The sequence below is a fragment of the Oncorhynchus masou genome, chromosome 12, assembly GCF_036934945.1.
Source record: "Oncorhynchus masou masou isolate Uvic2021 chromosome 12, UVic_Omas_1.1, whole genome shotgun sequence".
NCBI lineage: Eukaryota > Metazoa > Chordata > Actinopteri > Salmoniformes > Salmonidae > Oncorhynchus > Oncorhynchus masou.
This window is the reverse complement of record NC_088223.1, coordinates 25,001,712-25,023,526: the sequence shown is the minus strand read 5'-3', so window position 1 is coordinate 25,023,526 and position 21,815 is coordinate 25,001,712. Positions and strand designations below refer to the sequence as shown.

Below are 21,815 nucleotides of genomic sequence, written 5' to 3'. Positions count from 1 at the left end.
ACATACATAACCACATCTACATAAACACACACACATAAACACACTTACATAAACACACGTACACAAACACACCTACACAAACACACATACATAAACACACGTACATAAACACACACACATAAACACACGTACATAAACACACATACATAAACACATGTACATAAACAGACACACATAAACACACGTACATAAACAGACACACATAAACACACGTACATAAACACACGTACATAAACAGACACACATAAACACACGTACATAAACACACGTACATAAACACACCTACACAAACACACGTACATAAACACACGTACATAAACCGACACACATAAACACACGTACATAAACACACGTACATAAACACACGTACATAAACACACATACGTAAACACACATACGTAAACACACATACGTAAACACACACACACACACACACACACACACACACACACACACACACACACACACACACAGTGAAACGCAGACTTTTGTCCAGCCTCACCTTCTATGACTGTATGTTTTAGGATGTTCCAATGGGCCAGTATCACTACCAGAGAAGAGAGAGGTGAGACTTAAAGATCAGTCATCTTTCCTTTACATCAGACCACCAGACTTTACCCCTACAGATCAGTCATCTTTCCTTTACATCAGACTACCAGACATTACCCCTACAGATCAGTCATCTTTCCTTTACATCAGACCACCAGACTTTACCCCTACAGATCAGTCATCTTTCCTTTACATCAGACCACCAGACTTTACCCCTACAGATCAGTCATCTTTCCTTTACATCAGACCACCAGACTTTACCCCTACAGATCAGTCATCTTTCCTTTACATCAGACCACCAGACTTTACCCCTACAGATCAGTCATCTTTCCTTTACATCAGACCACCAGACTTTACACTGACAGATCAGTCATCTTTCCTTTACATCAGACCACCAGACTTTACCCCTACAGATCAGTCATCTTTCCTTTACATCAGACCACCAGACTTTACCCCTACAGATCAGTCATCTTTCCTTTACATCAGACCACCAGACTTTACCCCTACAGTTCAGTCATCTTTCCTTTACATCAGACCACCAGACTTTACCCCTACAGATCAGTCATCTTTCCTTTACATCAGACCACCAGACTTTACCCCTACAGATCAGTCATCTTTCCTTTACATCAGACCACCAGACTTTACCCCTACAGATCAGTCATCTTTCCTTTACATCAGACCACCAGACTTTACACTGACAGACCAGTCATCTTTCCTTTACATCAGACTACCAGACTTTACCCCTACAGATCAGTCATCTTTCCTTTACATCAGACCACCAGACTTTACCCCTACAGATCAGTCATCTTTCCTTTACATCAGACTACCAGACTTTACCCCTACAGATCAGTCATCTTTCCTTTACATCAGACCACCAGACTTTACCCCTACAGATCAGTCATCTTTCCTTTACATCAGACCACCAGACTTTACCCCTACAGATCAGTCATCTTTCCTTTACATCAGACCACCAGACTTTACCCCTACAGATCAGTCATCTTTCCTTTACATCAGACTACCAGACTTTACCCCTACAGATCAGTCATCTTTCCTTTACATCAGACCACCAGACTTTACCCCTACAGATCAGTCATCTTTCCTTTACATCAGACTACCAGACTTTACCCCTACAGATCAGTCATCTTTCCTTTACATCAGACCACCAGACTTTACCCCTACAGATCAGTCATCTTTCCTTTACATCAGACCACCAGACTTTACCCCTACAGATCAGTCATCTTTCCTTTACATCAGACTACCAGACTTTACCCCTACAGATCAGTCATCTTTCCTTTACATCAGACCACCAGACTTTACCCCTACAGATCAGTCATCTTTCCTTTACATCAGACTACCAGACTTTACCCCTACAGATCAGTCATCTTTCCTTTACATCAGACCACCAGACTTTACACTGACAGACCAGTCATCTTTCCTTTACATCAGACCACCAGACTTTACCCCTACAGATCAGTCATCTTTCCTTTACATCAGACCACCAGACTTTACCCCTACAGATCAGTCATATTTCCTTTACATCAGACCACCAGACTTTACCCCTACAGATCAGTCATCTTTCCTTTACATCAGACTACCAGACTTTACCCCCATAGATCAGTCATCTTTCCTTTACATCAGACCACCAGACTTTACACTGACAGACCAGTCATCTTTCCTTTACATCAGACCACCAGACTTTACCCCTACAGATCAGTCATCTTTCCTTTACATCAGACCACCAGACTTTACCCCTACAGATCAGTCATCTTTCCTTTACATCAGACCACCAGACTTTACCCCTACAGATCAGTCATCTTTCCTTTACATCAGACCACCAGACTTTACCCCTACAGATCAGTCATCTTTCCTTTACATCAGACTACCAGACTTTACCCCCATAGATCAGTCATCTTTCCTTTACATCAGACCACCAGACTTTACCCCTACAGATCAGTCATCTTTCCTTTACATCAGACCACCAGACTTTACCCCTACAGATCAGTCATCTTTCCTTTACATCAGACTACCAGACTTTACCCCCATAGATCAGTCATCTTTCCTTTACATCAGACTACCAGACTTTACCCCTACAGATCAGTCATCTTTCCTTTACATCAGACTACCAGACTTTACCCCTACAGATCAGTCATCTTTCCTTTACATCAGACCACCAGACTTTACCCCTACAGATCAGTCATCTTTCCTTTACATCAGACTACCAGACTTTACCCCTACAGATCAGTCATCTTTCCTTTACATCAGACCACCAGACTTTACCCCTACAGATCAGTCATCTTTCCTTTACATCAGACTACCAGACTTTACCCCTACAGATCAGTCATCTTTCCTTTACATCAGACCACCAGACTTTACCCCTACAGATCAGTCATCTTTCCTTTACATCAGACCACCAGACTTTACCCCTACAGATCAGTCATCTTTCCTTTACATCAGACTACCAGACTTTACCCCTACAGATCAGTCATCTTTCCTTTACATCAGACCACCAGACTTTACCCCCATAGATTAGTCATCTTTCCTTTACATCAGACCACCAGACTTTACACTGACAGACCAGTCATCTTTCCTTTACATCAGACCACCAGACTTTACCCCTACAGATCAGTCATCTTTCCTTTACATCAGACCACCAGACTTTACCCCCATAGATCAGTCATCTTTCCTTTACATCAGACCACCAGACTTTACACTGACAGATCAGTCATCTTTCCTTTACATCAGACCACCAGACTTTACCCCTACAGATCAGTCATCTTTCCTTTACATCAGACCACCAGATTTTACCCCTACAGATCAGTCATCTTTCCTTTACATCAGACCACCAGACTTTACCCCCATAGATCAGTCATCTTTCCTTTACATCAGACCACCAGACTTTACCCCTACAGATCAGTCATCTTTCCTTTACATCAGACCACCAGACTTTACCCCTACAGATCAGTCATCTTTCCTTTACATCAGACCACCAGACTTTACCCCTACAGATCAGTCATCTTTCCTTTACATCAGACCACCAGACTTTACCCCCATAGATCAGTCATCTTTCCTTTACATCAGACCACCAGACTTTACCCCTACAGATCAGTCATCTTTCCTTTACATCAGACTACCAGACTTTACCCCTACAGATCAGTCATCTTTCCTTTACATCAGACCACCAGACTTTACCCCTACAGATCAGTCATCTTTCCTTTACATCAGACCACCAGACTTTACCCCTACAGATCAGTCATCTTTCCTTTACATCAGACCACCAGACTTTACCCCTACAGATCAGTCATCTTTCCTTTACATCAGACTACCAGACTTTACCCCTACAGATCAGTCATCTTTCCTTTACATCAGACCACCAGACTTTACCCCTACAGATCAGTCATCTTTCCTTTACATCAGACCACCAGACTTTACCCCCATAGATCATTCATCTTTCCTTTACATCAGACTACCAGACTTTACCCCTACAGATCAGTCATCTTTCCTTTACATCAGACTACCAGACTTTACCCCTACAGATCAGTCATCTTTCCTTTACATCAGACCACCAGACTTTACCCCCATAGATCAGTCATCTTTCCTTTACATCAGACCACCAGACTTTACCCCCATAGATCAGTCATCTTTCCTTTACATCAGACTACCAGACTTTACCCCTACAGATCAGTCATCTTTCCTTTACATCAGACTACCAGACTTTACCCCTACAGATCAGTCATCTTTCCTTTACATCAGACCACCAGACTTTACCCCCATAGATCAGTCATCTTTCCTTTACATCAGACCACCAGACTTTACCCCTACAGATCAGTCATCTTTCCTTTACATCAGACCACCAGACTTTACCCCCATAGATCAGTCATCTTTCCTTTACATCAGACCACCAGACTTTACCCCCATAGATCAATCATCTTTCCTTTACATCAGACTACCAGACTTTACCCCTACAGATCAGTCATCTTTCCTTTACATCAGACTACCAGACTTTACCCCTACAGATCAGTCATCTTTCCTTTACATCAGACCACCAGACTTTACCCCCGTAGATCAGTCATCTTTCCTTTACATCAGACCACCAGACTTTACCCCTACAGATCAGTCATCTTTCCTTTACATCAGACCACCAGACTTTACCCCCATAGATCAGTCATCTTTCCTTTACATCAGACCACCAGACTTTTCCCCTACAGATCAGTCATCTTTCCTTTACATCAGACCACCAGACTTTACACTGACAGATCAGTCATCTTTCCTTTACATCAGACCACCAGACTTTACCCCCATAGATCAGTCATCTTTCCTTTACATCAGACCACCAGACTTTACCCCTACAGATCAGTCATCTTTCCTTTACATCAGACCACCAGACATTACCCCTACAGATCAGTCATCTTTCCTTTACATCAGACCACCAGACTTTACCCCCATAGATCAGTCATCTTTCCTTTACATCAGACCACCAGACTTTACCCCTACAGATCAGTCATCTTTCCTTTACATCAGACCACCAGACTTTACACTGACAGATCAGTCATCTTTCCTTTACATCAGACCACCAGACTTTACCCCCATAGATCAGTCATCTTTCCTTTACATCAGACCACCAGACTTTACCCCTACAGATCAGTCATCTTTCCTTTACATCAGACCACCAGACTTTACCCCCATAGATCAGTCATCTTTCCTTTACATCAGACCACCAGACTTTACCCCTACAGATCAGTCATCTTTCCTTTACATCAGACCACCAGACTTTACACTGACAGATCAGTCATCTTTCCTTTACATCAGACCACCAGACTTTACCCCCATAGATCAGTCATCTTTCCTTTACATCAGACCACCAGACTTTACCCCTACAGATCAGTCATCTTTCCTTTACATCAGACCACCAGACATTACCCCTACAGATCAGTCATCTTTCCTTTACATCAGACCACCAGACTTTACCCCCATAGATCAGTCATCTTTCCTTTACATCAGACCACCAGACTTTACCCCCATAGATCAGTCATCTTTCCTTTACATCAGACTACCAGACTTTACCCCTACAGATCAGTCATCTTTCCTTTACATCAGACTACCAGACTTTACCCCTACAGATCAGTCATCTTTCCTTTACATCAGACCACCAGACTTTACCCCCATAGATCAGTCATCTTTCCTTTACATCAGACCACCAGACTTTACCCCTACAGATCAGTCATCTTTCCTTTACATCAGACCACCAGACTTTACCCCCATAGATCAGTCATCTTTCCTTTACATCAGACCACCAGACTTTACCCCTACAGATCAGTCATCTTTCCTTTACATCAGACCACCAGACTTTACCCCCATAGATCAGTCATCTTTCCTTTACATCAGACCACCAGACTTTACCCCCATAGATCAGTCATCTTTCCTTTACATCAGACTACCAGACTTTACCCCTACAGATCAGTCATCTTTCCTTTACATCAGACCACCAGACTTTACACTGACAGATCAGTCATCTTTCCTTTACATCAGACCACCAGACTTTACCCCCATAGATCAGTCATCTTTCCTTTACATCAGACCACCAGACTTTACCCCTACAGATCAGTCATCTTTCCTTTACATCAGACCACCAGACATTACCCCTACAGATCAGTCATCTTTCCTTTACATCAGACCACCAGACTTTACCCCCATAGATCAGTCATCTTTCCTTTACATCAGACCACCAGACTTTACCCCTACAGATCAGTCATCTTTCCTTTACATCAGACCACCAGACTTTACACTGACAGATCAGTCATCTTTCCTTTACATCAGACCACCAGACTTTACCCCCATATATCAGTCATCTTTCCTTTACATCAGACCACCAGACATTATCCCTACAGATCAGTCATCTTTCCTTTACATCAGACCACCAGACTTTACACTGACAGATCAGTCATCTTTCCTTTACATCAGACCACCAGACTTTACCCCCATAGATCAGTCATCTTTCCTTTACATCAGACCACCAGACATTACCCCTACAGACCAGTCATCGTTCCTTTACATCAGACCACCAGACATTACCCCTACAGATCAGTCATCTTTCCTTTACATCAGACCACCAGACTTTACCCCTACAGATCAGTCATCTTTCCTTTACATCAGACCACCAGACTTTACCCCTACAGATCAGTCATCTTTCCTTTACATCAGACCACCAGACTTTACCCCTACAGATCAGTCATCTTTCCTTTACATCAGACCACCAGACATTACCCCTACAGATCAGTCATCTTTCCTTTACATCAGACCACCAGACTTTACCCCTACAGATCAGTCATCTTTCCTTTACATCAGACTACCAGACTTTACCCCTACAGATCAGTCATCTTTCCTTTACATCAGACCACCAGACTTTACACTGACAGATCAGTCATCTTTCCTTTACATCAGACTACCAGACTTTACCCCTACAGATCAGTCATCTTTCCTTTACATCAGACCACCAGACTTTACCCCTACAGATCAGTCATCTTTCCTTTACATCAGACCACCAGACTTTACCCCTACAGATCAGTCATCTTTCCTTTACATCAGACCACCAGACTTTACCCCTACAGATCAGTCATCTTTCCTTTACATCAGACCACCAGACATTACCCCTACAGATCAGTCATCTTTCCTTTACATCAGACCACCAGACTTTACCCCTACAGATCAGTCATCTTTCCTTTACATCAGACCACCAGACTTTACCCCTACAGATCAGTCATCTTTCCTTTACATCAGACCACCAGACTTTACACTGACAGATCAGTCATCTTTCCTTTACATCAGACTACCAGACTTTACCCCCATAGATCAGTCATCTTTCCTTTACATCAGACCACCAGACTTTACCCCTACAGATCAGTCATCTTTCCTTTACATCAGACCACCAGACTTTACCCCTACAGATCAGTCATCTTTCCTTTACATCAGACCACCAGACTTTACCCCTACAGATCAGTCATCTTTCCTTTACATCAGACCACCAGACTTTACCCCTACAGATCAGTCATCTTTCCTTTACATCAGACCACCAGACTTTACCCCTACAGATCAGTCATCTTTCCTTTACATCAGACCACCAGACATTACCCCTACAGATCAGTCATCTTTCCTTTACATCAGACTACCAGACTTTTACCCCTACAGATCAGTCATCTTTCCTTTACATCAGACCACCAGACTTTACCCCTACAGATCAGTCATCTTTCCTTTACATCAGACCACCAGACTTTACACTGACAGATCAGTCATCTTTCCTTTACATCAGACCACCAGACTTTACCCCTACAGATCAGTCATCTTTCCTTTACATCAGACCACCAGACTTTACCCCTACAGATCAGTCATCTTTCCTTTAAACAAGTCATGTCTTAAGACCACCACACCACAAGGTAGAATAATGTTCCCCACACTCAACGTTCTGTGTGCTCGGTGTCCCCTCAGGACTAAATCTCAGAAGAGACGGTTTGAAGAGGAACTGGAAGAGAGGATGATCAGAACCATCGACGGCATCAACTCCCAGAAGTTAGTACTACTGCAAACCTGCGCTGTTCTATTTCTAGCAGAGTGACAGATATTTTGTGGCACAAAGGATGCATCAGCGAGTTGGGTAGGTGCTTCACGTTGGTGGTGGTCGAGGTACGTTCACCACCGTATTAACTAATGCTCTTTGAGAGCTTGTGAAAAGTGTGTTGTATAATCATTTGTATGAAGCACTTAGTTCAGTACCTCACCAACAATTATGTGACAAGTGGATTTCAATTAAATTCAAAATACGTTCTTTATCCCACAAGGGGCAATTATGTAGGCAGGAGTACAGATACTTACCAAAACAAACATACAATAACACATGAAACAATAGTTATTAAAAACCTGAAGTGTAATGAGAAAAAAAACATCTCACCAATACTTTGAAAGGATGGTTGGAAAGGAGGAAGTTCTGAGGTGAACGTGTCTTATTAAAGTCCCTGACAGATTGCTGGTGTCTGTGTGAACCGCTGTCTGATTGTCTCTGTGTTCTCTTCTCTGTAGGCAGTGGCTGAAGTCTGAGGACATCCAGAGGATCTCACTCTTCTTTCACAACAAGACTCTGGAGAAGGAGGTGCGGTAGGACAACAACACCGCTGTTCAGTCAAATAAAAAAGAAACTACCAATGAAAATAACACGTGTGCCACTTGCCCACTGCTGTCCCAGACAAACATGCAGTGACTCCGTAACAGAATATGATTGGTGTGAATGTATTCAGCGTTAGACTGTGAAGTGACAGTAAAAAATGGCTTGTTTTGACCACCACCTGTTGAACTTGTGTGTGTTGATGTCCCCAGTATCGAGCCACCACTCTGCCGGCCTTTAAATACTACGTCACCTGTGCCTGTCTCATCTTCTGCTGCATCTTCATAGTGCAGATACTGGTCCTGCCCAAGTAAGTCTGGACCCTACATAGTACACTTCATAGTAGACTACATAGTACACTTCATAGTGCCCTTCACAGTATGGAGACAGTACATGTCCTGTGCATCTGTACTCTTCACAGTATCATTCATATTACCCTTCATGGTACCCACCAATGTTCAGATACTACTTACAATACAACCTGCATAGTATGGTCCTATAGTAGCCCTCATAGTTGGAATATACAGTATGGTCCTATAGTAGCCCTCATAGTTGGAATACATAGTATGGTCCTATAGTAGCCCTCATAGTTGGAATACATAGTATGGTCCTATAGTAGCCCTCATAGTTGGAATACATAGTATGGTCCTATAGTAGCCCTCATAGTTGGAATACATAGTATGGTCCTATAGTAGCCCTCATAGTTGGAATACATAGTATGGTCCTATAGTAGCCCTCATAGTTGGAATACATAGTATGGTCCTATAGTAGCCCTCATAGTTGGAATACATAGTATGGTCCTATAGTAGCCCTCATAGTTGAAATACATAGTATGGTCCTATAGTAGCCCTCGTAATTGGAATACATAGTATGGTCCTATAGTAGCCCTCATAGTTGGAATACATAGTATGGTCCTATAGTAGCCCTCATAGTTGAAATACATAGTATGGTCCTATAGTAGCCCTCATAATTGGAATACATAGTATGGTCCTATAGTAGCCCACATAGTTGGAATACATAGTATGGTCCTATAGTAGCCCTCATAGTTGGAATACATAGTATGGTCCTATAGTAGCCCTCATAGTTGGAATACATAGTATGGTCCTCTAGTAGCCCTCATAGTTGGAATACATAGTATGGTCCTATAGTAGCCCTCATAGTTGGAATACATAGTATGGTCCTATAGTAGCCCTCATAGTTGGAATACATAGTATGGTCCTATAGTAGCCCTCATAGTTGGAATATATAGTATGGACCTATAGTAGCCCTCATAGTTGGAATACATAGTATGGTCCTATAGTAGCCCTTATAGTTGGAATACATAGTATGGTCCTATAGTAGCCCTCATAGTTGGAATACATAGTATGGTCCTATAGTAGCCCTCATAGTTTGAGTACATAGTATGGTCCTATAGTAGCCCACATAGTTGGAATACATAGTATGGTCCTATAGTAGCCCTAATAGTTGGAATACATAGTATGGTCCTATAGTAGCCCTCATAGTTGGAATACATAGTATGGTCCTATAGTAGCCCTCATTGTTGGAATACATAGTATGGTCCTATAGTAGCCCTCATAGTTGGAATACATAGTATGGTCCTATAGTAGCCCTCATAGTTGGAATACATAGTATGGTCCTATAGTAGCCCTCATAGTTGGAATACATAGTATGGTCCTATAGTAGCCCTCGTAGTTGGAATACATAGTACGGTCCTGTAGTAGCCCTCATAGTTGGAATACATAGTATGGTCCTATAGTAGCCCACATAGTTGGAATACATAGTATGGTCCTATAGTAGCCCTCATAGTTGGAATACATAGTATGGTCCTATAGTAGCCCTCATAGTTGGAATACATAGTACGGTCCTGTAGTAGCCCTCATAGTTGGAATACATAGTATGGTCCTATAGTAGCCCTTATAGTTGGAATACATAGTATGGTCCTATAGTAGCCCTCGTAGTTGGAATACATAGTGCGGTCCTATAGTAGCCCTCATAGTTGGAATACATAGTATGGTCCTATAGTAGCCCTCGTAGTTGGAATACATAGTATGGTCCTATAGTAGCCCACATAGTTGGAATACATAGTATGGTCCTATAGTAGCCCTCATAGTTGGAATACATAGTATGGTCCTCTAGTAGCCCTCGTAGTTGGAATACATAGTATGGTCCTGTAGTAGCCCTCGTAGTTGGAATACATAGTATGGTCCTATAGTAGCCCTCATAGTTGGAATACATAGTATGGTCCTATAGTAGCCCTCATAGTTGGAATACATACTATGGTCCTATAGTAGCCCTTATAGTTGGAATACATAGTATGGTCCTATAGTAGCCCTCATAGTTGGAATACATAGTATGGTCCTATAGTAGCCCTCATAGTTGGAATACATAGTATGGTCCTCTAGTAGCCCTCGTAGTTGGAATACATAGTATGGTCCTGTAGTAGCCCTCGTAGTTGGAATACATAGTATGGTCCTATAGTAGCCCTCATAGTTGGAATACATAGTATGGTCCTATAGTAGCCCTCATAGTTGGAATACATACTATGGTCCTATAGTAGCCCTTATAGTTGGAATACATAGTATGGTCCTATAGTAGCCCTCATAGTTGGAATACATAGTATGGTCCTATAGTAGCCCTCATAGTTGGAATACATAGTATGGTCCTATAGTAGCCCTCATAGTTGGAATACATAGTATGGTCCTATAGTAGCCCTCATAATTGGAATACATAGTATGATCCTATAGTAGCCCTCATAGTTGGAATACATAGTATGGTCCTTTAGTAGCCCTCATAGTTGGAATACATAGTATGGTCCTATAGTAGCGCTCATAGTTGGAATACATAGTATGATCCTATAGTAGCCCTCATAGTTGGAATACATAGTATGGTCCTATAGTAGCCCTAATAGTTGGAATACATAGTATGGTCCTATAGTAGCCCTCATAGTTGGAATACATAGTATGGTCATATAGTAGCCCTCATAGTTGGAATACATAGTATGGTCCTATAGTAGCCCTCATAGTTGGAATACATAGTATGGTCCTATAGTAGCCCTCATAGTTGGAATACATAGTATGGTCCTATAGTAGCCCTCGTAGTTGGAATACATAGTATGGTCCTGTAGTAGCCCTCATAGTTGGAATACATAGTATGGTCCTATAGTAGCCCTCATAGTTGGAATACATAGTATGGTCATATAGTAGCCCTCATAGTTGGAATACATAGTATGGTCCTATAGTAGCCCTCGTAGTTGGAATACATAGTACGGTCCTGTAGTAGCCCTCATAGTTGGAATACATAGTATGGTCCTATAGTAGCCCACATAGTTGGAATACATAGTATGGTCCTATAGTTGCCCTCATAGTTGGAATACATAGTATGGTCCTATAGTAGCCCTCGTAGTTGGAATACATAGTATGGTCCTGTAGTAGCCCTCATAGTTGGAATACATAGTATGGTCCTATAGTAGCCCTCATAGTTCGAATACATAGTATGGTCCTATAGTAGCCCTCATAGTTGGAATACATAGTATGGTCCTATAGTAGCCCTCATAGTTGGAATACATAGTATGGTCCTATAGTAGCCCTCATAGTTGAAATACATAGTATGGTCCTATAGTAGCCCTCGTAATTGGAATACATAGTATGGTCCTATAGTAGCCCTCATAGTTGGAATACATAGTATGGTCCTATATTAGCCCTCATAGTTGGAATACATAGTATGGTCCTATAGTAGCCCTCATAATTGGAATACATAGTATGGTCCTATAGTAGCCCTCATAGTTGGAATACATAGTATGGTCCTATAGTAGCCCTCATAATTGGAATACATAGTATGGTCCTATAGTAGCCCTCATAGTTGGAATACATAGTATGGTCCTATAGTAGCCCTCATAGTTGGAATACATAGTATGGTCCTATAGTAGCCCTCATAGTTGGAATACATAGTATGGTCCTATAGTAGCCCTCATAGTTGGAATACATAGTATGGTCCTATAGTAGCCCTCATAGTTGGAATACATAGTATGGTCCTATAGTAGCCCTCATTGTTGGAATACATAGTATGGTCCTATAGTAGCCCTCATAGTTGGAATACATAGTATGGTCCTATAGTAACCCTCATAGTTGGAATACATAGTATGGTCCTATAGTAGCCCTCGTAGTTGGAATACATAGTACGGTCCTGTAGTAGCCCTCATAGTTGGAATACATAGTATGGTCCTATAGTAGCCCTTATAGTTGGAATACATAGTATGGTCCTATAGTAGCCCTCGTAGTTGGAATACATAGTGCGGTCCTATAGTAGCCCTCATAGTTGGAATACATAGTATGGTCCTATAGTAGCCCTCGTAGTTGGAATACATAGTATGGTCCTATAGTAGCCCACATAGTTGGAATACATAGTATGGTCCTATAGTAGCCCTCATAGTTGGAATACATAGTATGGTCCTATAGTAGCCCTCGTAGTTGGAATACATAGTATGGTCCTATAGTAGCCCACATAGTTGGAATACATAGTATGGTCCTATAGTAGCCCTCATAGTTGGAATACATAGTATGGTCCTATAGTAGCCCTCGTAGTTGGAATACATAGTATGGTCCTGTAGTAGCCCTCGTAGTTGGAATACATAGTATGGTCCTATAGTAGCCCTCATAGTTGGAATACATAGTATGGTCCTATAGTAGCCCTCATAGTTGGAATACATACTATGGTCCTATAGTAGCCCTTATAGTTGGAATACATAGTATGGTCCTATAGTAGCCCTCATAGTTGGAATACATAGTATGGTCCTATAGTAGCCCTCATAGTTGGAATACATAGTATGGTCCTATAGTAGCCCTCATAGTTGGAATACATAGTATGGTCCTATAGTAGCCCTAATAGTTGGAATACATAGTATGGTCCTATAGTAGCCCTCATAGTTGGAATACATAGTATGGTCCTATAGTAGCCCTCATAGTTGGAATACATAGTATGGTCCTATAGTAGCCCTCATAGTTGGAATACATAGTATGGTCCTATAGTAGCCCTCATAGTTGGAATACATAGTATGGTCCTATAGTAGCCCTCATAATTGGAATACATAGTATGGTCCTATAGTAGCCCTCATAATTGGAATACATAGTATGGTCCTATAGTAGCCCTCATAGTTGGAAAACATAGTATGGTCCTATATTAGCCCTCATAGTTGGAATACATAGTATGGTCCTATAGTAGCCCTCATAATTGGAAAACATAGTTTGGTCCTATAGTAGCCCTCATAGTTGGAATACATAGTATGGTCCTATAGTAGCCCTCATAGTTGGAATACATAGTATGGTCCTATAGTAGCCCTCATAATTGGAATACATAGTATGGTCCTATAGTAGCCCTCATAGTTGGAATACATAGTATGGTCCTTTAGTAGCCCTCATAGTTGGAATACATAGTATGGTCCTATAGTAGCGCTCATAGTTGGAATACATAGTATGATCCTATAGTAGCCCTCATAGTTGGAATACATAGTATGGTCCTATAGTAGCCCTAATAGTTGGAATACATAGTATGGTCCTATAGTAGCCCTCATAGTTGGAATACATAGTATGGTCATATAGTAGCCCTCATAGTTGGAATACATAGTATGGTCCTATAGTAGCCCTCATAGTTGAAATACATAGTATGGTCCTATAGTAGCCCTCGTAATTGGAATACATAGTATGGTCCTATAGTAGCCCTCATAGTTGGAATACATAGTATGGTCCTATCGTAGCCCTCATTGTTGGAATACATAGTATGGTCCTATAGTAGCCCTCATAGTTGGAATACATAGTATGGTCCTATAGTAGCCCTCATTGTTGGAATACATAGTATGGTCCTATAGTAGCCCTCATAGTTGGAATACATAGTATGGTCCTATAGTAGCCCTCATAGTTGGAATACATAGTATGGTCCTATAGTAGCCCTCATAGTTGGAATACATAGTATGGTCCTATAGTAGCCCTCATTGTTGGAATACATAGTATGGTCCTATAGTAGCCCTCATAGTTGGAATACATAGTATGGTCCTATAGTAGCCCTCGTAGTTGGAATACATAGTATGGTCCTGTAGTAGCCCTCATAGTTGGAATACATAGTATGGTCCTATAGTAGCCCTCATAGTTGGAATACATAGTATGGTCATATAGTAGCCCTCATAGTTGGAATACATAGTATGGTCCTATAGTAGCCCTCGTAGTTGGAATACATAGTACGGTCCTGTAGTAGCCCTCATAGTTGGAATACATAGTATGGTCCTATAGTAGCCCACATAGTTGGAATACATAGTATGGTCCTATAGTAGCGCTCATAGTTGGAATACATAGTATGATCCTATAGTAGCCCTCATAGTTGAAATACATAGTATGGTCCTATAGTAGCCCTCATAATTGGAATACATAGTATGGTCCTATAGTAGCCCTCATAGTTGGAATACATAGTATGGTCCTATAGTAGCACCTCATAGTTGGAATACATAGTATGGTCCTATAGTAGCACCTCATAGTTGGAATACATAGTATGGTCCTATAGTAGCCCTCGTAGTTGGAATACATAGTATGGTCCTATAGTTGCCCTCATAGTTGGAATACATAGTATGGTCCTATAGTAGCACCTCATAGTTGGAATACATAGTATGATCCTATAGTAGCCCTCATAGTTGAAATACATAGTATGGTCCTATAGTAGCCCTCATAATTGGAATACATAGTATGGTCCTATAGTAGCCCTCATAGTTGGAATACATAGTATGGTCCTATAGTAGCCCTCGTAGTTGGAATACATAGTATGGTCCTATAGTTGCCCTCATAGTTGGAATACATAGTATGGTCCTATAGTAGCCCTCATAGTTGGAATACATAGTATGGTCCTATAGTAGCCCTCATAGTTGGAATACATAGTATGGTCCTATAGTAGCCCTCATAGTTGGAATACATAGTATGGTCCTATAGTAGCCCTCATAGTTGGAATACATAGTATGGTCCTATAGTAGCCCTCATAGTTGGAATACATAGTATGGTCCTATAGTAGCCCTCATAGTTGGAATACATAGTATGGTCCTATAGTAGCCTTCATTGTTGGAATACATAGTATGGTCCTATAGTAGCCCTCATAGTTGGAATACATAGTATGGTCCTATAGTAGCCCTCATAGTTGGAATACATAGTATGGTCCTATAGTAGCCCTCGTAGTTGGAATACATAGTATGGTCCTGTAGTAGCCCTCATAGTTGGAATACATAGTATGGTCCTATAGTAGCCCTCATAGTTGGAATACATAGTATGGTCATATAGTAGCCCTCATAGTTGGAATACATAGTATGGTCCTATAGTAGCCCTCATAGTTCGAATACATAGTATGGTCATATAGTAGCCCTCATAGTTGGAATACATAGTATGGTCCTATAGTAGCCCTCATAGTTGGAATACATAGTATGGTCCTATAGTAGCCCTCATAGTTGAAATACATAGTATGGTCCTATAGTAGCCCTCGTAATTGGAATACATAGTATGGTCCTATAGTAGCCCTCATAGTTGGAATACATAGTATGGTCCTATATTAGCCCTCATAGTTGGAATACATAGTATGGTCCTATAGTAGCCCTCATAATTGGAATACATAGTATGGTCCTATAGTACTCCTCATAGTTGGAATACATAGTATGGTCCTATAGTAGCCCTCATAGTTGGAATACATAGTATGGTCCTATAGTAGCCCACATAGTTGGAATACATAGTATGGTCCTATAGTAGCCCACATAGTTGGAATACATAGTATGGTCCTATAGTAGCCCTCATAGTTGGAATACATAGTATGGTCCTATAGTAGCCCTCATAGTTGGAATACATAGTATGGTCCTATAGTAGCCCTCATAGTTGGAATACATAGTATGGTCCTATAGTAGCCCTCATAGTTGGAATACATAGTATGGTCCTATAGTAGCCCTCATAGTTGGAATACATAGTATGGTCCTATAGTAGCCCTCATAGTTGGAATACATAGTATGGTCCTATAGTAGCCCTCATAGTTGGAATACATAGTATGGTCCTATAGTAGCCCTCATAGTTGGAATACTAGTCGGGCCAAAAGCCACTGAAGTCAGTGTTCTTTTCTCTATAATAACCCAGAACATTGCAATTGCAGTGTGACAAGACGAAATAAACCTTTGATCAATTGAGTCTCACATCAATAAGATCCCTAATAGCAGTTGCAAATGATACACCGTAAGAGACAGCAATTAAGAGCGAGAGAAAGAAAGAGAGAAAGAAAGAAAGAAAGAGAGAAAGAAAGAAAGAAAGAAAGAAAGAAAGAAAAAAAGATGGATAGAAAGAAAGAAAACAGATGAAAAGATGTGAATAACGTCTGATGACAGTTTTAATGTGAATCAAAAGGTCTTCGATGTCGAGGATGATGATGATGATTATTATTATGATAAAGATGAGGAATATTACTTTGATGAAGACAAGGATAATGATGACGATGAAGCCTCCTTATGAAAGGACAAAAGGTCCATGGGCTGTTTCAACATTTAGTTAATTGTCTGTGTTTACAGGAACCAGGAGCGGTAGAACCATAGAGACAGATACTAAAAGCATCATATATTTTCGCATTCAGACTAACATCTCTTCCATTTAGACATGACATCATTGTTTTATGAACACGCTTAAATCAGCCGTCTACTTGGCAAACTTCTATTAGGAAATATAAGCAGTAGTCAGGAAATACAGGCCTGCCCTACTGTATAACAGGGAAGTATGTAGTAAGTAGTGGAAGTGGGTCGCAGTTCACTAGTTCCAATTCAAATACTTTAGCATTTTACTGCTCTGTACAGCACCCATCTGCTGGTAGTTAACACAGTGTGTCACATTCCAACAAATATTATGGTTGAACTCAAACATGCTGGTTGATTAAAGGCCTGTATCAATGGAAAAGATGTTTGAGAAGGTTGTTTTGTTTTTAAATGCTTTTGTAAATTGGAATGGGAGAGTTATGTCTTTCATGGAGCTATCGGAATTATATGGGAGGGTCTGCTCAATCCAAGATTACAACCAATTGATTACAGCAGTACCACAAAAGGAGGAGGCAGGTGGCAGCGGTAGTAGGTAGGGAACTGGTCTGTCTGCCCTATATTAAGGATCAAAACTGGCGGAGGAACAAAAATAAATAGATAGGAAAATATGGCAGTTTCATTTGAGGACCAGGATATTGACAGATGTGCCATACAGATGACAAAATATCTGGGAATACATTGATGTACTTATTCCATAGTACAGGGTGTATGAGTTGATATATAAAATGACGCAAGATTCAAGACTTCTTTTCATCAAAGATTATTGTACAGAATTCTGGCCACCGAAGATGTGTTGAATGTTTGGGGCATAAAATCATCACAGCTCTGCAGATTTTGTTGTGAGGATACAGAATCAACAGACCATTTATGTTGGTATTGTCCTCAGGTGGCCTGTTTCTGGTCTCAGGTTCAGGAATGGCTGAAAAAGCATAGCATTAATCTAGAAATAGTGCTGTTAGGAGATCTGGAGGGACCGGGTCAGTCAGTTACTAATATACTAATACTGTTAGTAAAATAATTTATCTTCAACTCACAATATGTGGATTCTGTTAGATTAGATAGATTGAAATTGTACGTTAAACATCACAGCATAGTTGAAAGATATATGTTGCATAGAAATCTGAAGAGGGTGGCCTTTAGAGATAGGTGGGTTGGGCTGAGGGAAGCTGAGGGTTGGGATGTGGAATTGGAGACAAGTGGGACTGAAGTTGCTGGGCGGGAGATAGAATGACAGTCAAAGTTAAACGTGTTTTTTTTTAAATAAGTTTAACTGACACTAAGAAGGAACATTTTTACATCCAAATGCCTGTTTGCCTGAAGCTGATGCCATGCAAGCATACATACACACACTCGTATTCAAACGCACACACGTGCATACACATGGAAACACACACACACACACACACACACACACACACACACACACACACACACACACACACACACACACACACACACACACACACACACACACACACACACACACACACACACACACACACACACACACACATCCTGTTGGCCTTGCTGTTGTGATTTGTGTTGTCCTTGATGTCTTTTGTTTTTGCATTGTGGTTTTCTATTATTGTTTTCCTTTGTTTTTCTCTCATTTCTCTGTTGTTATTTTTGTTGGTTGTTGGCACATCGGGTGGGTGGTGGTTTTGGTTGGGTTGGAGGGAGATGGTGGCTTGGGGGGGCGCTGTTGGGGAGTGGAGGAGGAGTCTTGGGCAGGGAGCTTGACCCTGGTTGCGCCTGTGGGTCGCTCTGGAAGGGAGTGTCTACTGGATGACTGAATGTAATGTAAATGTTGAGCGCCTTCACTACAGGTAGATTGTATGTTTGAAATGCAATACAAAAATAAATAATAATAAACTGTGTGTGTGTGTGTGTGTGTGTGTGTGTGTGTGTGTGTGTGTGTGTGTGTGTGTGTGTGTGTGTGTGTGTGTGTGTGTGTGTGTGTGTGTGTTACAGAACAGCAGTGTTGGGGATCTCCTTTGGCATGTCTTTCCTCCTGTTAGGTCTGATCCTGGTCATATGTTTCTCCAGCCACATCTTGGTAAGTTACACACACACACCCTAAAGTCCTGTCTATTGTATGTGAGTGTAGAACACAATCACAGACTGAGAGGGAGAGAGAGAGGGGAATATACATGGATGAAGAGAAGGGAGAAGAAGTGAGAGGAAGAGCGAGGGGGAGACAGAGGGAGGAAGATAGAGGGGGATACAGAGGGAGGAAGAGAGAGGGGGAGACAGAGGGAGGAAGAGAGAGGGGGAGACAGAGGGAGGAAGAGAGAGGGAGATACAGAGGGAGGAAGAGAGAGGGGGAGTCAGAGAGAGGTGGAGACAGAGGGAGGAAGAGAGAGGGGGAGTCAGAGAGAGGACGAGAGAGGGGGAGAGAGAGGGAGGAAGAGAGAGGGGTAGACAGGAAAGAAGAGAGAGGGGGAATCAGAGGGAGAAAGAGAGAGTTGGAGACAGAGAGAGGAAGAAAGAGGGGGAGACAGAGGGAGGAAAAGAGGGGTAAACAGAGGGAGGAAAAGAGTGGGGTAGACAGAGGGAGGAAAGGAGAGGGGTAGACAGAGGGAGGAAAAGAGAGGGGGAGGAAGAGAGACAGTGGGATGAAGAGAGAGGGGTAGACAGAGGCAGGAAGAGAGACAGAGGGAGGAAGAGATAGGGGTAGACAGAGTGAGGAAGAGAGACAGAGGGAGGAAGAGAGAGGGGTAGACAGAGGGAGGAAGAGAGACAGAGGGAGGAAAAGAGAGGGGTAGACAGAGGGAGGAAGAGAGGGGTAGAGAGAGGGAGGAAGAGAGGGGTAGAGAGAGGGAGGAAGAGAGAGGGGTAGAAAGAGGGAGGAAGAGAGAGGGAGATACAGAGGGAGGAAGAGAGAGGGGGAGTCAGAGAGAGGTGGAGACAGAGGGAGGAAGAGAGAGGGGGAGTCAGAGAGAGGACGAGAGAGGGGGAGAGAGAGGGAGGAAGAGAGAGGGGTAGACAGGAAAGAAGAGAGAGGGGGAATCAGAGGGAGAAAGAGAGAGTTGGAGACAGAGAGAGGAAGAAAGAGGGGGAGACAGAGGGAGGAAAAGAGAGGGGTAAACAGAGGGAGGAAAGGAGTGGGGTAGACAGAGGGAGGAAAGGAGAGGGGTAGACAGAGGGAGGAAAAGAGAGGGGGAGGAAGAGAGACAGTGGGATGAAGAGAGAGGGGTAGACAGAGGCAGGAAGAGAGACAGAGGGAGGAAGAGAGAGGGGTAGACAAGGTGAGGAAGAAAGACAGAGGGAGGAAGAGAGAGGGGTAGACAGAGGGAGGAAGAGAGACAGAGGGAGGAAGAGAGACAGAGGGAGGGAGAGAGAGGGGTAGACAGAGGGAGGAAAAGAGAGGGGTAGACAGCGGGAGGAAGAGAGGGTAGAGAGAGGGAGGAAGAGAGAGGGGTAGACAGAGGGAGGAAAAGAGAGGGGGAGGAAGAGAGACAGTGGGATGAAGAGAGGGGGGTAGACAGAGGCAGGAAGAGAGACAGAGGGAGGAAGAGAGAGGGGTAGACAGAGTGAGGAAGAAAGACAGAGGGAGGAAGAGAGAGGGGTAGACAGAGGGAGGAAGAGAGACAGAGGGAGGAAGAGAGACAGAGGGAGGGAGAGAGAGGGGTAGACAGAGGGAGGAAAAGAGAGGGGTAGACAGCGGGAGGAAGAGAGGGTAGAGAGAGGGAGGAAGAGAGGGGTAGAAAGAGGGAGGAAGAGAGAGGGGGAGACAAAGGGAGGAAGAGAGACAGAGGGAGGAAGAGAGAGGGGGATACAGAGGGAGGAAAGAGAGGGGTAGACAGAGGGAGGAAAAGAGAGGGGTAGACAGAGGGAGGAAGAGAGACAGAGAGAGGAAGAGAGAGGGGTAGACAGAGGGAGGAAAAGAGAGGGGTAGACAGAGGGAGGAAAAGGGAGGGGTAGACAGAGGGAGGAAGAGAGGGGTAGAGAGAGGGAGGAAGAGAGAGGGAGATACAGAGGGAGGAAGAGAGAGGGGGAGTCAGAGAGAGGTGGAGACAGAGGGAGGAAGAGAGAGGGGGAGTCAGAGAGAGGACGAGAGAGGGGGAGAGAGAGGGAGGAAGAGAGAGGGGTAGACAGGAAAGAAGAGAGAGGGGGAATCAGAGGGAGAAAGAGAGAGTTGGAGACAGAGAGAGGAAGAAAGAGGGGGAGACAGAGGGAGGAAAAGAGAGGGGTAAACAGAGGGAGGAAAGGAGTGGGGTAGACAGAGGGAGGAAAGGAGAGGGGTAGACAGAGGGAGGAAAAGAGAGGGGGAGGAAGAGAGACAGTGGGATGAAGAGAGAGGGGTAGACAGAGGCAGGAAGAGAGACAGAGGGAGGAAGAGAGAGGGGTAGACAGAGTGAGGAAGAAAGACAGAGGGAGGAAGAGAGAGGGGTAGACAGAGGGAGGAAGAGAGACAGAGGGAGGAAGAGAGACAGAGGGAGGGAGAGAGAGGGGTAGACAGAGGGAGGAAAAGAGAGGGGTAGACAGCGGGAGGAAGAGAGGGTAGAGAGAGGGAGGAAGAGAGAGGGGTAG

General features: G+C 42.8%; 1 protein-coding gene across 5 annotated transcripts in view; it reads left to right on the top strand.

The window, feature by feature from the left end:
• Positions 1-21,815, top strand: part of LOC135549746 (adenylate cyclase type 2-like) — a 118,456-nt gene that overhangs the window by 60,471 nt on the left and 36,170 nt on the right. For all 5 annotated transcript variants that reach the window (XM_064980007.1, XM_064980006.1, XM_064980009.1 and 2 more), the window contains exons 11-15: positions 525-565; positions 8,029-8,109; positions 8,617-8,686; positions 8,911-9,008; positions 19,254-19,338. In XM_064980007.1, the coding sequence (XP_064836079.1) occupies positions 525-565; positions 8,029-8,109; positions 8,617-8,686; positions 8,911-9,008; positions 19,254-19,338 (375 nt within the window). The remainder of the gene's footprint in view (positions 1-524; positions 566-8,028; positions 8,110-8,616; positions 8,687-8,910; positions 9,009-19,253; positions 19,339-21,815) is intronic.